General features: G+C 48.0%; 7 protein-coding genes across 7 annotated transcripts; 5 read left to right on the forward strand and 2 right to left on the reverse strand.

Moving 5' to 3' along the window:
* Positions 1 to 1,550: 1,550 nt before the first annotated feature.
* On the forward strand, positions 1,551 to 4,789 carry N7533_001675 (putative RNA interference and gene silencing protein (Qde2); the record flags this gene model as incomplete). Its single annotated transcript, XM_057098325.1, has 5 exons — positions 1,551 to 1,761; positions 1,827 to 2,975; positions 3,034 to 3,054; positions 3,131 to 3,282; positions 3,332 to 4,789. The coding sequence occupies 5 exons, from the start codon at positions 1,551 to 1,553 to the stop codon at positions 4,787 to 4,789; spliced, it is 2,991 nt and encodes a 996-aa protein (XP_056963461.1).
* A 663-nt stretch (positions 4,790 to 5,452) lies between these two features.
* On the forward strand, positions 5,453 to 6,213 carry N7533_001676 (uncharacterized protein; the record flags this gene model as incomplete). Its single annotated transcript, XM_057098326.1, has 2 exons — positions 5,453 to 5,618; positions 5,693 to 6,213. 2 exons carry the CDS (start codon positions 5,453 to 5,455, stop codon positions 6,211 to 6,213), a joined length of 687 nt encoding a protein of 228 aa, XP_056963462.1.
* A 373-nt stretch (positions 6,214 to 6,586) lies between these two features.
* N7533_001677 (NAD(P)-dependent alcohol dehydrogenase) lies at positions 6,587 to 7,722 on the forward strand (the record flags this gene model as incomplete). Its single annotated transcript, XM_057098327.1, has 2 exons — positions 6,587 to 7,222; positions 7,312 to 7,722. 2 exons carry the CDS (start codon positions 6,587 to 6,589, stop codon positions 7,720 to 7,722), a joined length of 1,047 nt encoding a protein of 348 aa, XP_056963463.1.
* Positions 7,723 to 8,138: 416 nt separating this feature from the next.
* N7533_001678 (uncharacterized protein) lies at positions 8,139 to 11,114 on the reverse strand (the record flags this gene model as incomplete). The annotated part of the gene is made up of 3 exons (XM_057098328.1): positions 8,139 to 10,436; positions 10,493 to 10,702; positions 10,785 to 11,114. The coding sequence occupies 3 exons, from the start codon at positions 11,112 to 11,114 to the stop codon at positions 8,139 to 8,141; spliced, it is 2,838 nt and encodes a 945-aa protein (XP_056963464.1).
* A 274-nt stretch (positions 11,115 to 11,388) lies between these two features.
* Positions 11,389 to 12,992, forward strand: N7533_001679 (uncharacterized protein; the record flags this gene model as incomplete). The annotated part of the gene is made up of 2 exons (XM_057098329.1): positions 11,389 to 11,444; positions 11,501 to 12,992. 2 exons carry the CDS (start codon positions 11,389 to 11,391, stop codon positions 12,990 to 12,992), a joined length of 1,548 nt encoding a protein of 515 aa, XP_056963465.1.
* Positions 12,993 to 13,822: 830 nt separating this feature from the next.
* N7533_001680 (putative aldo-keto reductase (AKR13)) lies at positions 13,823 to 15,123 on the reverse strand (the record flags this gene model as incomplete). The annotated part of the gene is made up of 6 exons (XM_057098330.1): positions 13,823 to 14,118; positions 14,188 to 14,382; positions 14,434 to 14,547; positions 14,620 to 14,763; positions 14,829 to 14,907; positions 14,965 to 15,123. The coding sequence occupies 6 exons, from the start codon at positions 15,121 to 15,123 to the stop codon at positions 13,823 to 13,825; spliced, it is 987 nt and encodes a 328-aa protein (XP_056963466.1).
* A 972-nt stretch (positions 15,124 to 16,095) lies between these two features.
* N7533_001681 (glutathione-independent formaldehyde dehydrogenase) lies at positions 16,096 to 17,290 on the forward strand (the record flags this gene model as incomplete). The annotated part of the gene is made up of 2 exons (XM_057098331.1): positions 16,096 to 16,468; positions 16,524 to 17,290. 2 exons carry the CDS (start codon positions 16,096 to 16,098, stop codon positions 17,288 to 17,290), a joined length of 1,140 nt encoding a protein of 379 aa, XP_056963467.1.
* Positions 17,291 to 20,305: the final 3,015 nt, after the last annotated feature.

A 20,305-nucleotide genomic window follows, 5' to 3' on the forward strand; every position in this document is an offset into this window, starting at 1 on the left:
CACAGTGCGGACTTGATATAGTGGCACACGGCTTCAACCTGAATGGGTCTCCGAATGGCGCACCGAGTCACCGCAGGGCGGGGTGGACCGCTGGAATCTCAATATATATTTTTCTCTGCTGCTCAAACAGCTCCAGTAATCGGTGGATTCGTTGTGCGATGCTCAGGAAGCGATGTTTCACTTCGCCCCTGACCAGAGAAGATGCGCAAGCCTTGCGCCACTAGGAGCCACTTGAATGGGGGCTGTTTCTGGAAATTGGCACTTGGATGCAGCACCAGTAGGGGAGTATCCAGAGATTGAATCGGACAGATCGATTCAAGTCTGAAACAGAAATGCGAAAGTGGGGGAGAGGGATGGTTGCGCCGAGTTGTCTAGGTCGATTCGATTGCGCAGGCTGCTAAACATGTGCGGGAGCTCTCCGTTTGGGTGGGGTGGATTGTATGACGCCGGGCTGAGTTCGAGGGGGGGGTTCCCAAGGGTTGAAGCAAGTCGCAGACCAACAGCAAGATGCGCAGAGTGGGAAGTCCGAGGTTATTCCACTGTTAACCTCTAGGAACAGGAGGGCAGGAAGAAAGAAAGTCTATAGAATGGAGTGGGAGGAGAGGAAGAGAAGGGCCCTCACTGGCTGGGCTGATTAATCACCGCTAATCTCCGTTTTTGGGTTCTTATCGCCATGTGATGATCTCACTAAAAGTACTTAACTACCTATACCCAAGGACACATCTACAGTAGGTACTTCTAGAGTACTGGTAGCTCCAGTCTAGTCTAGCCTAGTCTACTCTGTGCACTAGTAGCTCGTATAATTATGACTCATGCCAGCACGTCCCTACTATAAGTACTAGTACTACTAGTAAGTATAAGCTGCCACTATACACAGTACTCGCATACCTTAGAGAATGAGGCATTTTATACTTTATCATACCACAATGTATTCAGTATCCATAGTCCATTCCATTTCATTTGATTTTACCCAGACTCACCTATTTGATTGAATACTCTATGTATGGGCAGTGCACGGAGTACATGGTGCTATACTAGTAGTAGTCCACAATTACCCCCAGCCACACCGCATCTCAATAACACATCACGTTTCACACGTCAACTCCCGGCGAGTTGCACCAACTCATCGCTGCAGCTTTGATTGCTCCCTTTCACCATATTTATCATAGCTGACCATACAAGCCTCCCCTCCGAGGCAAACAGACCCAATTATAGCCCAGTCCAAGGGCCCACACTCCACGGCGCCAAACAACAACAAAGAGACTGGACAGCGGGGTTTCCCTTTCACCCAATGCCATTCTGTGCCCACTCGATTGCCCCATCATCGAATATATAAAGAGCTTGCTCCACCTCGAACCTTGGCTCTCCTCCTCAGGCATCTCATTCCTTAATTCCATGGAAGTGTGTTGCCATTATGTCTGAAAATCGTGGTCGAGGCCGAGGCCGAGGCCGTGGAGACCGTGGAGACCGCGGAGGAGGAGATCGTGGAGGTCGCGGGCGCGGCGATACTAACATGCCATTCCGCCCAGCAAGAGGTCGAGGAGGTGATAATGGCTATCGAGGCCGGGCAGGAGGTGACCGAGGCGGAAGCGACCGAGGTGGCCGTGGTCGTGGAGGCGACGATGGTTATCGAGGCCGTGGAGGAGGTGATCGAGGAGGTCGAGGCCGTGGAGGAGATGACGGCTATCGCGGTCGTGGAGGCGACCGTGGTGGTCGCGGTGGTGGATTTCGACCTGGACCACAAGGTCCCAGCATCTATCGGTATATCCTTGTCCCACCCGGTGATGATAATGCAGCTAGCTGACAAAAGTTTCATTCCAGTACAGGTCAATCCGTCCCCGCCCCCGATCCCACCGTTCTCAAGACAGAAACTGCCCTTGCCAAATCCCTCGTGGGCTACAAGCAAGCCGACCAGGCATATCCCTTGCGTCCGGGATATGGAACCCTGGGCAAGGAAGTGACTTTATACGCCAACTACCTGTCGCTCACAGGTCTTGCCAAAGGGAAGCCTCTGCACCGATATAATGTCGAAATCGTGGCTGAGAGAGGTCGAGAGGCTCCGGCTGGAAAGAAGGCTCGCCAGATCATTGCTTGCCTCATTGACGAACATTTCGCCGCCCAGAAATCCCATATAGCGGCCGATTTTCGCTCCACAATCATCTCGGCTGTCGACCTCAACCTTACCGAGGGTCAGGTATTCAACGTCAGATACAAGTTCGAAGGCGAAGATGAATATCGTGAGGACCCTCGCGTGTACCAAGTCAAGTGCACCAGTGTCCGCCATCTCAACTCCGCCGACCTCATCAACCACTTAACCTCTACCAACGCTGGGGACATGCTAGCCACCAAGCCAGAGCTGATCGCCGCTCTCAACATCATTATGGGCCACCACCCCAAGACTAGCACGGACGTGGTCTCCGTCGGTGCTAACAAGCATTTTGGCATCTCCAGCCAGCTCATGGACCGTCAGGATCTCTCCGGTGGTCTCGAGGTGCTTCGCGGGTTCTTCATCAGTGTCCGCGCAGCCACCGCACGGGTGCTGCTGAACGTCCAGGTCAAGTATGTCGCCTGCTACAAGGCCGGCTCTCTAGCCCAGACCATGGAGGACTTCAAGTATGGCGCAGAGTTCAGATATGCACATGATGGCAAGAAATCGTATCTTCTTGCCAAATTCTTGACGCGTATGCGCGTCATTCCGAACCATATTAAGCGCAAGTCAAGCAGTGGGAAGCCCCGACCTGCCCAGCCCAAGACCATCTCCGGTCTGGCCAAGAGGGAAGATGGTCGATCATTGGAAAAGCCACCCAAAGTCGCTCGTGATGGCGCTGGTCCCAATGATGTGCAGTTCTTCTTGAGAGCTCCAGGTCAAGCAGTACCTAAGGCTCCCGGGGCTAGCAAGAAGGGCAAGGGCCCAGCTCCTGCTGGTCCTGCTCAGGCAGGCAAATACGTGACTGTTGCGCAATACTTCTTGGATAGTAAGTTGACATGCTTGGCTGATTTCTTTTCCCACATGTTAATGTTATCTTCTTTTAGCATACGGCATGAAGCTTAACGGTAATTTCCCTGTTATCAACGTCGGCACCCGAGCCGACCCTGAGCTATCTGCCCGTTGAAGCTTGTGATGTCCCAGTTGGTCAGCCAGTGGCCAACAAACTGTCGCCGGATCAAACAAAGAACATGCTCAGCTTTGCAGTCAGGGGTCGTAGCCCAGCGCAGAATGCTGAGGCCATCGCGACCAACGGCGTGAAATTGCTAGGAGTTGACCCACTGAACAGCACACTTGTAAGCAATTCCAATAAGGAAAATAACGGCACTAACTCTCAATTACTAGGCGTCATTTGGCGTCGGGTTGAACCCGAATCTGATCACTGTCAAGGGCCGTGTCCTGCCTGCGCCGACGGTCTACTACAAGAACGACAAATCTTTCACTCCTTTCAGAGGCTCCTGGAATATGCAAGATATCAAGTTCTGCAAACCCGGCGCACTGAAGAACTGGACATTCATCTTCTTCCCTGGAAGACAGTACGAGCGCATGAGCAGCGAACAAGTCATGGACCTGCTGTCAACCTTCTGTGGTCATCTCAGAAGAACAGGCATTGCCGTTGAGGCACCAAAGCCCGGCGCCCGGATTCTCCATCCAGGAAATATTCAGAAAGAGGTCAAGGGCCTTCTCGATAAATATGGAAAGCTAGACTTGATCCTCGGTATTATGTCCAACACAGATAGCGGCATTTACAACAGCATCAAGCAAACCTGCGACGTGACCTACGGTGTTAAAAATGTCAACGTCCAAGCAAGCAAGCTCACATCCGACCGAGGTCTCGACCAATACTGCGCCAACGTGGGCCTGAAAATCAATCTCAAACTCGGAGGCGCCAACCAAAGCCTCAAGAACATGGGCCTATTCGGCGATGGCAAGACCATGCTCGTCGGCCTCGACGTCACCCACCCATCCCCCGGCTCCACCGACAGCGCACCCAGCGTCGCAGGAATCGTCGCCTCGGTTGACAAAGACCTCGCCCAATGGCCAGCCGACATCGTCGTGCAAAAGCGCCGCGACGAAATGGTCTCAGACCTGGACCGCCTCCTTCAATCCCGCCTCCGCCTCTGGGCCTCCCGCAACAAGGGCGCTTTCCCAGAAAACATCGTCGTCTACCGCGACGGCGTCAGCGAGGGCCAATACAACCTGGTCATAGACAAGGAACTTCCCTTGCTCAAACAAGCCTGCAATACCCTGTACCCGGCAAAGGATACCGCAAAGGGTCTCCCCAAAATGGCAATCATCATCGTCGGCAAGCGGCACAACACCCGCTTCTACCCAACCAACGCAGGCGATGCGGAGAAATCTAACAACCCCCAGCCCGGCACCGTCGTCGACAGAGGAATCTCCGAGGGCCGCTCCTGGGACTGGTATCAGCAGGCACACTCTTGCTTGCAGGGAACCGCCCGCCCTGCACACTACTTCACGGTCTGGGACGAGATTTTCCACCCCAAGTACCCCAGCAACACAAACGGACCGGGCGCAGCGGACGTCCTGCAAGAGTTGACACACAAGATGTGTTACCTCTTTGGACGGGCGACGAAGGCCGTTTCTGTCTGTCCGCCGGCGTATTACGCTGACCTGGTCTGCACGCGGGCGCGCTGCTACTTGCAGGACGTCTTTGATCCGTCGACGCCGTCTGCCAGTGTCGCTGGTGCGACGGAGAGGAGCGGGAGTAGCGACCCGCTTCCTGATTCAAAGAATTATCGGCCCCACGAACTGGTTAAAGATACCATGTTCTATATCTAGGTGAGGTTTAACATGGTAGCCTGACTAGTCTAGTCTCGTAGATTCGTTACTTGGTTACCTTTTGGCACTTACTTTTGGAATTTCTTGTTAGGGAGAAAAGAGACGCATCCATCAACTGGATCGTCTCCTCAAGATCGATTGAGACATCTATTTCTTGGTCATTGGTCACTTGAGAAATCCAACTGAAGATGATCATGACGAGAGATGCAGAACTGAAACGTAATATTGGCTTTTTTTTGGATTTATGATTTGTTGTTTCGCGGAGCATGCAAGATACTTTGTCTTGGTCTATGATTTGTTAGGTGGATTATCTTTGTCTCTTTGATATGCTGATGAGGCACATTGGAACAGATTGAATGAACCTTTGAAGGAGATCCAGGTATTTTATGAGCATAGTAGAAATGAAATTCCCAGATCTCACTTTTTGAATCTTAGGGCGTATCTGATTTGGGCGTACCTGATTTCTTTCAGATCACTGGGTGTATCAGAGAAGTTCATATCTCACTAGACGTAACGAATCAGAACTCTGCTCATCAGCTAGCGCCCCGATCTCCCCTTCTCCATCAACCATCCACGGATGACGCCCCGCCCAAGGTGGGACCAAGATTCTTTCTCAACATCAATCCAAAAGATTAACAACCCGCGAACTACACCCCCGACAAAATGACCGTCTCTCAAGAAATATCCTCCTTCTTCTCCCCATCGCCCGTGGAAACCTCTCCAGCCCCCGAGATCGGAGCCAAGGCCCCATCATGTCCAGAAATACCCTTCCCAGCAAGTAACGGGAAACCAACCATCATATCATTCCTCCGACATTGCGGGTGTCCAGGTACGTCTCGAGAAAAGAAAAATGTAACTCTCGGAGAGAATAAACTCGAAACTAACTTTCACTCCGATATAAAGTGGCCGAGGCAGCATTCCTAAAGATGCGCAGCGCCTCAGCCCAATACCCGGATATAAACTTCATCGCCGTATCTCACAGCGACCAACAATCAACAGAGAAATGGCTCAACGCCGTAGGTGGATCTTCATCTGGGGATGGATCATCGGTTACCATGGTCGTTGACGCCGACCGTCAGATCTACGCAAAGTGGGGGCTAGGGATCGTTTCCTGGGGCCACCTTTGGAACACCGCGGGCCTTGCATCGATCTGGAGAATGGGGAGAGAGAATGGTATCTGGCAGAGGCCCACTGAGAGCGGGAATAGGTGGCAGTCTGCTGGGAGTTGGGCTGTTGATGCGGAGGGTTATGTGCGGTGGGGACGGCCTGCTGTGAGGGTGGATGATATGGTTGATATTGAGGCTGCTGTTGGCGCGTTGCGGGGGGGATGGGGGGCTTTGATATACCACATGATGGGATTTGGCGTCTACTATGTGAACATGTTATTTATTATCATTATGAGCCCTTATCCATGGTTTGTATAAAGAGGCTTGCATTTAGGGGAGATGTATCCGAACTTGAAAGGTGAAAGATCAAATTTCTCAATCAATATACTAGTGAAGACCCCCCTAGAAATTCCATGGAAGCCGAAGGAACGATAACCTGAGCCTCATGACTCGTCTCTAGCCCCCAAATACCTAGGTAATTCCTGGGCAATCTCGACAATAACACAATTTTCATATCTGATTGGCTAACTTGCGAATCGGGAACGGACTCGGACCAATTCGTCCGAATCCGACAGGCTCCAAAGAGCTTACGACAACCACCTAACAATACTCGTATAAAGCAATCTAAGATCTTGCTTGAAAGCTAAAAGTCTAACCGGGTCCCTACCCCTTCAAAATTCAATCATTCAAGATGACAAGCTCCATCCCGCCAACTATGCGCGCATGGTCCTACAAAACTCGCGGCCAACCAGCCGATGTACTCAACCTCACAACAGACTACACCACGCCCAGCCCATCAAATCTCGGCCCCAACGACGTCCTAGTGAAAATTGAATATGCAGCCCTCACTCCCAGCGCAAGCACTCTGATTTCCGTTCTTCCAAATTGGATACATACACTCCCAGCGGTCCCGGAGCTCATATTCTCCGGCACAATCGCCGCGCTGGGTTCTGATGTTGCAAAAACACGCCCGGAGCTTACTAAAGGTGCCCCAGCGTTCGGTGGAACATCTATCCAGCTTTATTTGAAAGGGCATGGTACCTTGGCGGATTATTCTCTTTGCCCAGCGGAGCAAGTTGTTGTCAAACCCGATGATATCTCGTTTCGAGATGCTGCTGCTCTAGCTGGGAATGGCGTAACAGCTGTCGAGGTACTTAAAACGCTTAAATTGAAGAAAGGTGATAAAGTCTTGATCAATGGTGGTAGTGGTGCAACGGGGACCATGCTTGTTCAGTGTGCTAGGGCTATTGTCGGTGAAAGTGGACGTGTCGTGGCTACTTGCTCGGATGGGAATTCCGAGATGGTGAAGAGAATAGGTGCCGACGAGGTGAGATCAACTGCCTCCCTCCTTGAATCCATAATATAATACGTAACGGCTGGCGCTGGTAAGCTAACACTCGCATTGCACTAATCTAGACAATCGACTATCGGAAACACGACCCCCTGCATGAATATCTTGCAAAAGAGCACAGTGAAACCCGCTTCGATGCCATCGCGGACACAGTTGGTTTACAAGATCTTTATGCTCACTCCCCCAAATATCTTCGTCAGGAAGGCCGATTCGTCAATATTGGAGCTATGCACGTCCAGTCTGGTCTGCAAGGTCTGTTGGGGTACATATGGTCACAGTCCGTCAACTTGCTATGGCCGACGATCCTGGGAGGAACACCGCGATGGTATAAGATGGTTACTGCTACGCCGAATCAGTCTAATTTGTCTCGCTCGGGAGAGTTGGCGAGAAGGGGGCTTTTGACTCCTGTCATAGATTCGGAGTGGGAGATGGACGATGTTTTGGAAGTAGGTTCTTCTGTGGTCGTCTTTGTATAGGATCACTGACCGAATTCTTCTGTCTAGGCATACAAAAGGCTGCATTCTCAACGCGCGAAAGGGACTATCTTGGTTCGAGTTTCGAAATAAATGCGCTAAATTTATGGGCCTGCTTTCTGATGATTTGAACGAGGCGTAGCGTAATAATATTCCACATAACCTTATGGTTGAGCATCTGTTACCATCGGCTTTCTCGATTGGATCTTTCAAGGTTTTAATCATGAGTTCACTCTAGTAAACATTCTGCACGTATAGTTATACTGTAGTCTGACGTTCACATAATTACTTCACATTCTTTGATATTGCTCTATCGGACTCAAGACTAGAAGTTCTCAGCAGTAAAGACAGCATATAAAAGATCAGAGCCCCATATATTTCGCATTTGTTCGATGAAGTTAGACCCAAGTCGGTCATAATCACTTCGAGGTGTTCTCAAGCCGAATCTTTCTTGTTGCCTTGCCAACCCAACGCCGGGCACTTTCTGTATGTTCATAGTCAGGACCAAATAATTTCTCGAATCCTTCTTCACACCGTTCAAAAAGCTCCTTTGCATCCTTGTGGTTCTTTTGGAAATAGAGGGACTTTCCAAGAGATTTTGCAGCATCAAGTGTCTCTTCATCATGAAACCCTAACACCTTCTCTCTCCCTTGTAGAACCCTTCGGAATACTTCCTCCGCCTCCTTATATTTACCTTGATCAAAACAATAACTTCCAAGCCATTGTGCAGCATGAAGTGTCATTGCATGCCCATTGCCATGCAGCTTTTCTATCCCTTGGAGAACCCTTCGGAATACTTCCTCCGCCTCCCTATACTTCTCGCTCAAATGAAGAGATTTTCCAAGCCAGAATGCAGCATCAAGTGTCTTTGTATGCCCATTACCATGCAGCTTCTCTCTCCCTTGGAGAGCCCTTTGGAATATTCCCTCCGCCTCCTTATACTTCTCGCTCAAATGAAGAGATTTTCCAAGCCAGAATGCAGCATCAAGTGTCTTTGTATGCCCATTACCATGCAGCTTCTCTCTCCCTTGGAGAGCCCTTTGGAATATTCCCTCCGCCTCCTTATACTTCTCGCTCAAATGAAGAGATTTTCCAAGCCAGAATGCAGCATCAAGTGTCTTTGTATGCCCATTACCATGCAGCTTCTTTCTCCCTTGGAGAGCCCTTTGGAATAGTCCCTCCGCCTCCTTATACTTCTCTTCAATATGAAGGCATCGTCCAAGCCAGAATACAGTATTCATTGTCTTTTCATGCCTATTACCATGCAGCTTCTCTCTCCCTCGGAGAGCCCTTCGGAGCAGGCTCTCTGCTTCTTCGATTTTTCCTTTGAGATGGTAGGTAGTGACGCCCAGCCAGTGTGTAACATGTATTGTGTCTTCATGATCAGGGCCCAGCAGCACTTCTCGGATTCCAAGAACTTGACGGAAATTCTTCTCCGCATCTTCGAACCTTTTCTCGGCATAGGCAGCACAGCCAGCTTCAGGGAGCAAAATTATTTCGGCATAATTCTGCGCCGGGTCTCCTCGATTGCTGTGCGCAATATGCTTTTCACTAGGAGCTGGCGGTTTTGGCGCCTTGTTTCGATTTGACCTGTTCAAGTCTTTCTTATCGACCCAGTGGCGTGATCCCTCTTCCTCCCAGTCAGCATCTTCGGCATCTTCCTCTTCAAAACGTCGCATGTGCTCTACCCACTCTCCCTCTTCCATTTCTGGATAGAAATCCTTGTCTGTATTTTTGGACCGTGTTTGGGGATAGGGAATACGGTCAGCATCATAGACCGAGGTGATGATGGTATTATTCTGTATCGGATCTTCTCCGTGGCTGTGCTGAATGTTTCTTTCACTGCCCGGGGGCGACGGTTTGGGTGCTTTCTTTCTCTTTGGCTTGTTCAAGCCTTTCTTATCGACCCAGTAGCGTGATCCCTCCCCCTCCCAGTCAGCATCTTCGGCATCTTCCTCTTCAAAACGTCGCACGCGCTCTGTGCGTTTTACTGGCGTATTCTCGGAGACGGGGCTTGAATAGTAAGTCCATTGATTCGTGTCAAAATCGGACGGTCCCTCATCAACAGCAGGGGCGCGGGTCTGCTCCTGGATTGCGCACTCTTGGGCCTGCTGGGGCACTAGAATGGAACGTTCTGTTTCAGTTTGGGCACTCCAACTTGCCGAGGCATCTGTCGAGTTGAGTGTCAGAGACGCTACCTCCGAAGCGATTTCTATGTTTTTCTCATCCACTTTTTCTGTAGCCAGCTCATACTTCTCGTGAGCCACGATCTTTTGTTCGTTCGAGTTGGCTGTATTAAAATCCCTCAGCCATTGATGTTGCAAAGCATTGCTTGAGGACATTCGATTGGCCGCCTTTCTCGTTAAAAGCGCCTTTGTAATAAAGTTGTGGCACTCTTCACTGACTTTGAACGAGGCCAATTTTGTCGAAGGGAAGTGAGAGCTATTCATGTACTCTTTCCATTTGGAGTCAGTGTCAAATGGGAGCGTCTTAGTGATCATATAATGTACCAAGATACCAAGGGACCACATATCCACCTTTTCGTCGTACTGGAAATTGCGTGCATGGCGAGTATCTTCAAGCATCTCAGGTGCCATGTAGCCAGACGAGCCGAACAAGCTGCGAAGAGCTGTGTTTCCTTCATTGACACGCTTGCTGATTCCAAAGTCGCCAATTTTGACCCACCAGTCTGGGGATTTCTGGATCACGAATATGTTCTATTCTTTTTAGTATTCTGTTGATGGTAGTACGCGCATATTCAGAAACCACTTACTTCCGGCTTCAAATCCCGATGAGCGTACCCGTCCAGATGCAACTTCTCGAGGCCCTCCAAGAGTTGATACGTAATCTGTTGGGTCTCTCGTTCCGGTAATGGCTGCAATATACATTTCTGCAGGTCGCCCAATTCAAAGTATTCCATTGCAATATATGTGAGTGAGTCGTCTTCGTACCACCCGAAGGATTTTACAAACAAGCCCTCGTACTGACAAGGGTTCCATGGTTAGCGAGATATTATCTCGCAGCTTCAAGTTCCAACTTGGAGGTTGGTGAAAGCACAATCATACCTTCCAGTGAGAGAACTTTGCAATAGTTTGTAATTCACGCTTAAGGTCTATCCCTTGGGAGGAAGCACTCGATTTTTTGATCGCCTTTACAGCGCGAGTCTTTGGTTGAGAGTTGACTCTCGAGCAACGCTCTAGCCACACACTTCCAAAGCCTCCTCTACCGAGGTGTTTCACTCTTTCCCAACTTTCTTCGATCCGCTGCCGTCGCACCTGCTGCCCCGTTCTGGTGCTCGATTCGAAGATAACATGATGGGTTACAGTGTTGTTGGCGGAGAACCGGACGGGTAATTTTGAGTCGTTTACAAGGTCGGACTCCATGATGGTATACATCGAGTCCTTCAAGTTGCGATATGCTCTCAACCTTCAAACAAGTTGGAAGAAGTCGATTCACCCCCTCTGGATGTCTGTTTTGACGATGAAACCCCCCCCCCTAAGCGCCCTCCAAAAGTGAGGCTAACGCCGACCCCACCGATGCGTTGTCAGCTGACATTTATGAACTAGGCAACCTCTGGCGTTACAGCTTTTACCTCGTCCTGTCTCTACCTGTTCATCCCAAATTTTCCGAGGTTATTCTAATCCGCAAGGAACACGTATATAGAGCAAAATGTCTGGTGCAGAGCTTGGTCTTGCCATTCTGGGCACTCTCGATCTTTGTCTTAAGTATGTATGATAAAATTCATAACAGATCGACCCTCGTTAACCATTGCCCCTTTCAGATACGGAGGAATTATTGTTGGAAAATACAGGGCCTTCAGTGATGCGGAAAATGAAATTCAAGAGCGATTACTTGTCATTGAAGCTACCTGGACGAAGATATCGCAGCAGCTCACCTTTCTCCAACGTATCTGGGCAAGCGTAAGCGAGGAGAACCAGGACTACCTAGACCTTCAAAATCGCATCATCCTTATTCTTCAAAAGAAGCTCGAGGCTGCTACCTTGCAAATTAATAAAATTGAGAAGCAGGGAAGTGGGGACGATACTGGCTCCTTTAGCAAGCGAAAGGCAGCGAAATACGCCTTGGTTGTGAAGGAATCTCTCGAAGCAGCCATTTTGGACCTTCAAACATGGCAAAAGGAGTTTGATACAACTTGGTTCCTGGTTCTGCGAATAGCCAATGGTGTAATTGACACAGAGCTGGTTAAACGTCCTGGAACTGAGAAATTATCTGTTGCCAGAGGTATTCGAGAATCGATGAAAGCGGAAGCGCCCACCTCTGTTTTTCTCCCAGAAGAAAGGCTCGCTTCGGCAATACCTTCTAATATCCTGCACTCGACTTTGCAGACTGTCCAAATTCCAGGCCTGGGTTCTTTTATATTAGATTCCGCAGATTGCTCGGCCATACAAGATACCTCAACCTTTGCCAAATACGCTCGACAATTAGTCTCACGGTTACGAGAAGTGGAAGCAAATACGTTTCATATCCTTAAATGCAAAGGCGTTGTCCGAAAAAAGAACCCGAGTACGAAGCAACTTGTCTCGTTCGATTTCGTATTCAACATGCCCAAAGGATGCTCTCGCCCCCGGAGTCTTCGGAGTATTCTGCTTTCCCAAGTGGATTGTTCCCTCGGTGACAAAATGAGCCTTGCCAAGCAACTAGCGACTTCGATAAATTTCATCCATGTTCTTGATTTCGTCCATAAGAGTGTTCGGCCTGAAACAATCCTGGTCTTCCAAGACGGTCAACACCCAGCCCAGCTCGGCCCATTATTCCTCCTCGGCTTCAAGTCATTCCGCACGGCTGACGGCAGAACACAGCGATTGGGTAGCTCGGCTTCGGAAGAGAATATTTACCAGCACCCGGAGCGGCGAGGAATCCATCCTGAGGCGGATTATATTATGCAGCATGATATATACAGTCTTGGCGTGTGCCTCCTTGAAATTGGGCTTTGGGAATCTTTCGTCGGTAACGAGAAGTATAAACACATTCTTGGTGAAAGGAGGTCCCCTAAAGACCAGTATATGGCATTGGCGAAGGATAAATTGCCAGGGAAAATGGGTGAGAAGTACACGAAAGTTGTCGTCAATTGTCTATCTTGTATAGATACTTCTAACGAGGATTTTGGAGATGAGAGCGAGTTCCAAGATAGTGATGGAATTTTAATCGGGGTCAAATACATTGAAAAGGTATGCATTATATACGAGGAGGAGTATTACGACTTTCACAATCAAAAAGAAATTAATTATTATGCAGATATTTCTTCTCCTTAGTGAGATATCAGTCTAGAAAGTGGGATATTATGGAAGGAGAGAGATATAGTTATTTGTTACCTGTTACATATAGCTATAATTTGAAGTATCTTCTCATTCTGGAATACAGAAGGAGGAGAAAGTGGATATAATCATGACAGCCGTCAAGAGCTAACTCCTAAATCACATAGTGTCCTAACTAAAAGGAAAATAAAAATATGTCCCCCTCGCCATGTGATATGAAAGACAAAACAACTTAAAAGTGAAACCTCCTGTCCGCAAGAATGTTGTCAAATCGTGAAACTAGCTTTGACGAACTTTCCTTCGCGAAATCTTCCCCCATTCCCTCTTTGCGAGCAAAGCTCGGTCACCACCAGAATAAACTACCTGTGTACTACTTCCTCAAGAATCTTTCCAATGTCTAGGTTATCCTTCTTTGGCTCTTGAGTAACCTCGTCACAATCACGAATCGAGTCCTCCAGATCGCTGCTTAGGACGGGAATCGAACGTCAAATAATTTGACTCAAGTCTCTATGGTGTATATGTACATGACTTCCTCATCGACCCAAAACAAAGCACAACAATATCATCCAAGTGAACAGAAGGAATTAATTTACGGGTAGCATTTCCAAACGCTTATCACGAAGCGCTATATAGATGATTGGTAATAGGTAAAAAGGTTATCAAAAGGGAAAACATAGAAAACACTGACCTCTCCTAAATTCCAGCCTTCACATTTATCCTAGTTTCGACACGAAATCGAAATATTCTTGTATGCCAGATTTTAGTGCGACAAATTCTATATCCAGATTCACCACTAACCATCTGAGACGAAACCTGGTGGATGGTTTTTAATGACCGACCATGGATTGGAAGACGGGGGCAAATCTCTCCCCAGTTGGCTTGGCAGCGTCCACGATCCTTCGCATCTCCTTAAGCTCCTCCTCCTGTAGCTCGATGTCACGGGACGCCCAGTTCTCTATCAGACGTGAAGCTTTTGTCGTCCCTGGGATAGAAATCAGCCCTTGAGCCGTAACCCAAGCCAGGGCAATCTGCGCCACTGAACAGCCCTTTTTAGTGGCTAGCTGCTTAATCTCATCAACGATAGCCTTGTTCTTGTAGAAGTTTTCACCCTGGAATTTAGGGACTGAGGTTTGAAGAGGTCAGTTTAACGTGTATCTAAGACATCTCGCGAAGTATGAATTGTGCGACATACCAGTGCGTCGAAAATCAGAAGGAGCGAAGTCATCGGGAGACTTGTACTGGAAGTCATCCACAAGCCAGCCATGTCCTAGGGGGCTGAACGCCACAAAAGCCACGCCCAGTTCCTTTGCCGTTTCAATCAGGCCACTGGTCTCGTGCAATGTCTCGAAGGCAGAGAACTCAGCCTGAACGGCATCAATCTTTGCGACTAGGATACATTAGGGTGCATTCTCACGTGTATTATTGCGGGCAGACGAACTGGAATTGGCCTTGCGCAAAGTGGCAGCAGAGCATTCAGAGAGGCCAATGTACTTTGTTTTTCCGCTGCGGCGGAGTTCATCCAGGGCGCCAATGGATTCCTCGAGGGGAGTGTCTTCAGTTGTATAATTAGAATACCGATACGACTCACTTTCTGGAAGCTTCCTGAGGTTTGTTTAACACGTACTGGGATCAATTCTGTGGAGATAGTAAAGATCAGGAGTGAACCCAAGTCTGTTGATTGTCCCCTCGATGTATTCCTTGATGTGAGCGGCGGAGTTCGTAACCGTCCGCTGGGGTCCGAAGACATCGAATCCACACTTGGAGGCCACTGCACGGCGACACCATGTGAGCCAAGAACAAAATGTAGAAAAATAAAACTTTGATCGTGCTCACCGAAAAGCTTATCGCGGACCTGGTACTTCTTTATGAATTCTCCCAGCAACTTCTCATTTTCACCAGCCTTGTAGGCAACCTTAAAATCGCAAGGAAATTAGAATCAAATATTCTGTGTGCCTCGAAGTCAGCTCACCGCAGTATCCCAGAATGTACAGCCGAGCTCGATAGCTTTCAAAAGGACAGGCTCAGACTGTGCGAGATCGAAATCTGTCCCCATGGCGGAATTAAGTCCCATAGCGCCAAAGCCGGGAACGGGAACCTGCTGGCCGCCAAATGGAAGTGTCGTAACCATCTTGGTGGATTCGAAGACCTAAATTATGGTCAGCGTGATTATATCTTGCCATTGGACACGACTAATAATTTTTGATCCTTGGAAGGTAGTACTAGTAGAGGGCAGATGGGCGGCACATACCTAGGTATAGTTATAAGCTGTGCGGTAGAGTTCTTACAATCGAAAGGGTGATTTTTGAGAGTTGAATTTGCCGTTTCAAAACTTCGAGTGTGAGAGAGAAGAGCAAAAGTCCGAACAGGTGGCATCGCGGTGTTTTATATCGCAGCCGGCCAAAACCTACATCGTGACAATACTAACATCATGACTTGCTGTGTCATCGAACTTGTTACATACCACGGTTCGAGTGGGGCCTCGTGGCAAATTCAATTTAAGCAATGTTCCAATAGAATCCATTTTGTCATACACCTGCATGAAGACTTACTAAAAGAGGAATAGTGTCCGCTGCTGCGTCAAGCCGACCAGGCTAATCTTTGATGCTGAAATTTAACATTACCTCCAGATCTAAGTATACTCAACCTTGGAGTCATCAAAGTTCCGGAGTTAACGGGATTTAAGGTATGCTGCTTACTATAGTATGACCACTTCGGTTATCTTTCCATGGCGGGCCCCCCTTGGGTTTCCACACACCTTGAGGCAGCTGCCGGACGAATTCATACTCCGTGGATATCTCAATGGTAGTTGCCTTCCCCTGCGTTGCAATCCTTGGATGACGTACGTTTCCGACTTCCTAAACATGAAGAAGAAAATAAGTGGAGTCACGAATGCAGAAAACTGAATTTGGATTGTTATCCGGCAACACATACAACGGAACCTATCAGAACTCAGTTCCTGTTACAATGGTCGAGCACGAAGGGATATTTAAGTCCAGAGTATATATCTTTAGTTTCAGATTGTTCACTCATTCTGAAGCTTTGAAAGTCTGTCGATAGCAAAGGCATTCGATTCTTATTTCAATTCGCCTTTCTCGCGGAAATGTCTCTCAACGCAACTATCGCGGCCGCTACCATGCGGTTGGTAGCCTGGGCCGGCCAGGTCAACAACGTGTCTGTTATTGATGTGCCTGTTCCCGCCATCATCAACCAGACCGATGCCATTGTTCGCATTACCAGCTCTGCTATATGTGGCTCCGATATGCACTTCTACCACGGCTACACTGGCGCTGACAATATTCCGTGGGGTCTTGGACACGAGGCCGTTGGTTATGTCGAGTCGGTTGGTAGCTCTGTCTCTTCCCTTACCGTCGGGGAGTACGTGATTATCCCTGATAATGCCCACGACGGTCACTATGGCCAGGAGCACCCTCTCTCATTCGGTTCTGGTAACGAGGATTATGGTGGTCTTCAAGGTATGTTTTAGCTGAATCCCATTCGGTCCCATAGGTACTGACTTTATCAAACCAGCCGAGTATGCCCGTGTCCCCTTTGCCGACATGTCCCTCATTCCAATTCCCTATAACAACCAAACTGGCAACTTCACCAAGGAGATGGACTACTTGATGGTATCCGATGTCTTCACCACCGGCTGGCATGCATTGACGTACAGTGGGTTTGAGCCTGGGGACACCGTCGCCGTCTTCGGTGCCGGACCCGTGGGTCTCCTCGCCGCCTATTCTGCCTTGCTGCGTGGTGCTTCTCGCGTCTACTCCGTGGATCAAGTGCCTGATCGTCTGCACCTCGCTGAGTCCATCGGCGCTATCCCAATCATGTTTAACGCCTCCGATCCCGTCGAGCAGATCTTGGCCCAGGAGCCGAACGGTGTCACACGTGCCCTTGACTGCGTTGGATTTGAGTCTGTGAATGCTACCGGTGCTCGCGTTGATGGGCTTGTCCCTCGCCAAGTCATGGAGGTTGCCGCCCAGCAAGGGGGTATTGCCATCGCTGGTGTCTACACCGGTGGTCAGAACAGCACTAAAGGTGCCCCTAATGCCGGCACTGTGCCTGCCACCGTCCCTATCTCTGTCTTTGAGCTTTGGTCCAAGGCCTTGACCGTTGGCAGCGGAATCGTCCTGCCCCTCGAGCGCGCCCACTCGCTTGTTGATCTGGTCGCCAATGACCGCGCCTCTCCGAGCTTTGTTGTAAGCTCTATCATCGACATCGAACAGGCGCCTGAATACTACCGCCGCTACAGTGACCATCTGGAGAACAAGATTGTCATTCGCTTCCCTTAAATTCTGACCTACTCAAATGTTTGTGAGGGGGTAATGGTGCGGTGTATGTGTATTAGTTATAATATTTGCAAGCCAGTTGTGAAGATGAGAAGAGCTGCAAGTAAGTATTTTCCAGCACATTCTCTCATTGAATCCTTCATCACGGCTCTTTTACACTAGTCAATATGTTATACGACTTTATAGACCCTGCTCGAGATCAGACTTTTTTGAGCTGTGATCCAAATCTCATCAAAGTTTTCTGACTTTCAGTTCGCGATCGACATGGTTTTGAATTTCCTTTTCCATTGTCTGTCATACAATCGAATTCAATCAGGTTAGGACTCGGAGAGGCCGATATCATCAGGCTGATGTGATATTCAGCATACAAAAATTCACCCAAGTTCCAAACCTTAATTAATTCTTCTGTGAGAATTTAAACAATGAAATATTATGTAGTATTGGACGAAAAATAATAAAACTAAGGAAAAAAGAAGGAGAGATTACCTCTTTTTGTAACTACTAGTACTAGTAGTATCAATATACTAGTATATAGTCTACTAGCTAATGTAATTAGATACTAGTGATGCTAGTAGCATTGGCGAAGGACAAATTGCCGAGGAAAATGGGTGACAAGTACACGAAAGTTCAAGTTATCGTCAATTGTCTATCTTGTATAGACACTTCCACCGAGGATTTTGGAGACGAGAGCGAATTCCAAGATAGTGATGGAATTCTGATCGGGGTCAAGTACATTGAAAAGGTATGCATCATATACGAGGAGTATTACGACTTTTACAATCAGAAAGAAACTAATTGTTATACAGATATTTCTTCTCCTCAGCGAGATATCAGTCTAGAAAGTGGGATCTCATGACAGGAGAGAGATATGGTCATTTGTTACCTGTCACCCACGGCTATAAATTGGAGGATCTTCTTATTATGGAATACGAGAGGAGGAGAAACATCATTACTTGGGACCTACTCCCTAGCTCCTACCCTTACCTCCATTCTTCTCCATATCTCCACTGAATACTATCAGTACGTTCTATGTATCCCCTCTGAGTACTTGTCAATAGACATGATCATGATGGCTGTTAAGAGCTAACTCCCAAATCAGATAGCGTCCTAACTAAAAGGAAAAGAAAAATATATCCCCCTCACCATGTTAGGTGAAAGACAAACCAACTTGAAAGTGAATTTTCCTATCCGCAAGAATGCTTTCAGATCATAAAACTAGCGTTGATGTACTTTCTTTGGCAATATCTTCCCCCATCTCCTCTTTACAAGCAAAGCTCAGTCACCACCAGGATAACCTACTTATGTACTACTTCCTCAAGAATTTTTCCAACGTCTAGGTCATTCTCCTTTAGCTCTTGGGTAACCTCGTAACGGAATACAATCCGGTGGTTATATCGCAACGCCTTCTAGAACAGCCAGGGGACACATAAAAGATAACGGAAGTTCAGTTTCAGGTATAATCTGCTGCTAAAATGACCATAGTTGCAGTATCGTACGCTATACCTTAACTATCGACCGGAAATTAAACAAATTGCGGCCCAGGATTTAACATTTGATAGCGGAACGAATCCGACCTGACACTCCCTGGAGCAATTATAGAAAAATTGACAAAATCCCAATGGAAACGTTTTATTCACCTCTATAGTTTTGACCCCTTGACACTCTCAACACCTCTGAACAAAAAATCCAGGAGCTCATCTCAGGTGTGGCCAAGATCCGCTGGTCCCTGACTGGAAACTATCCCTTCGTCGACATTCGTGATCTTGGTCTCGCCCACGTCCTCCTCGTCGAAAGGGGAACGGCGAGAAGACACGAATTTAAGTTATCTCGAGCCAGTCGTAGAAACATAGCGAGAATTCCATATTTATCAGGAAATTTTGCGGGCATAAAATTCTTTAGACACGGAGGAATTTCTCGCAGATGGTGTGCAGGTCATAGGCGCGAGAGATTCTTGGTTTTCAGTCCAATCCTTCGGGGGATACTAGAGAACACAAATGATTACAACATGATTATATTAGACTCGCAGACTATCCGCTACATAGCTAATTTCATGTATCAAACAGGACTCCTCCATGAATTCTGTTGGATAGATTAAAAAGAAGTCGAAGCTGACATAGAAGCACTATAAGAGACTGCTGGCGGACACTAGGAGATGCTAGGTATACAAATTAGACAATAATCAATGGCTATGAGAGGCTGGCAATTAAGGAATTATATCACACGAAGGAACAGTACCTAGGAGGAATCAGGATGTGACTGAGATCATGACCATTATAGCGGGCAGAGGGGAGAATACGGAGATGGGAGGGGCTATATGAGTTGCTGTGGGCTGGCAGCAGCCGATAAAATTAATTCTAGGAGCTTTACTACTGTTCTGGAGGAGTTGACTTATTTTTCTATAACAATACGGCCTATCTCCTTTGTCTTGTGTTACTATGGAGGTGGCGTTAGGATGATTCTGGTTCCCGATGGAGGGAACGCCTCCATAGCTAGTATGTTCGAATGTGTGGCTGAATTTGGTCAATAGAGTCTTGAATTGAATTGAATTGAATACGTCTACAAAAATAGATGGATGCAGTATCAGCAGATGGGTTTGATATTCACTATCCGGGTGGTATGATAATCCGATGCAGAAGAGCAACAGCGCAAACCAACTAACGGGCATAACGTGAAATATAACCCGTTGACCTTTCAGGATCTAACTCACGGCGTCTCCGCATATAATGAGGATTATAAGGAGATGGAAGTGGAGGTACAGGATTTATATAAGGCATCTGAGAAGCCGGCAAATTAGCCATTGGTAATGGCCAGGCCAACCCAGGGAAAGCCCATAATCGCGCCAGGAACAAAACCATTACTGTCAGTGGTATAGCAGCCGCCCAAAATACCCATTGCTTGCTATTCATGTCTCGGATGTCACTTGTGTTCATGCCTAGATAGCTGGAAACTGTAGACAGGGGAAGAAAAATGACCGTCACGACTGTGAAGATGAAGATTGCGGTTTCCTGGCGGTCTTTA

Source organism: Penicillium manginii (assembly GCF_028828005.1).
Source record: "Penicillium manginii strain IBT 31320 chromosome Unknown utg000002l:1.0-5564898.0:1.0-5567710.0, whole genome shotgun sequence".
Classification (NCBI taxonomy): Eukaryota; Fungi; Ascomycota; class Eurotiomycetes; order Eurotiales; family Aspergillaceae; genus Penicillium; species Penicillium manginii.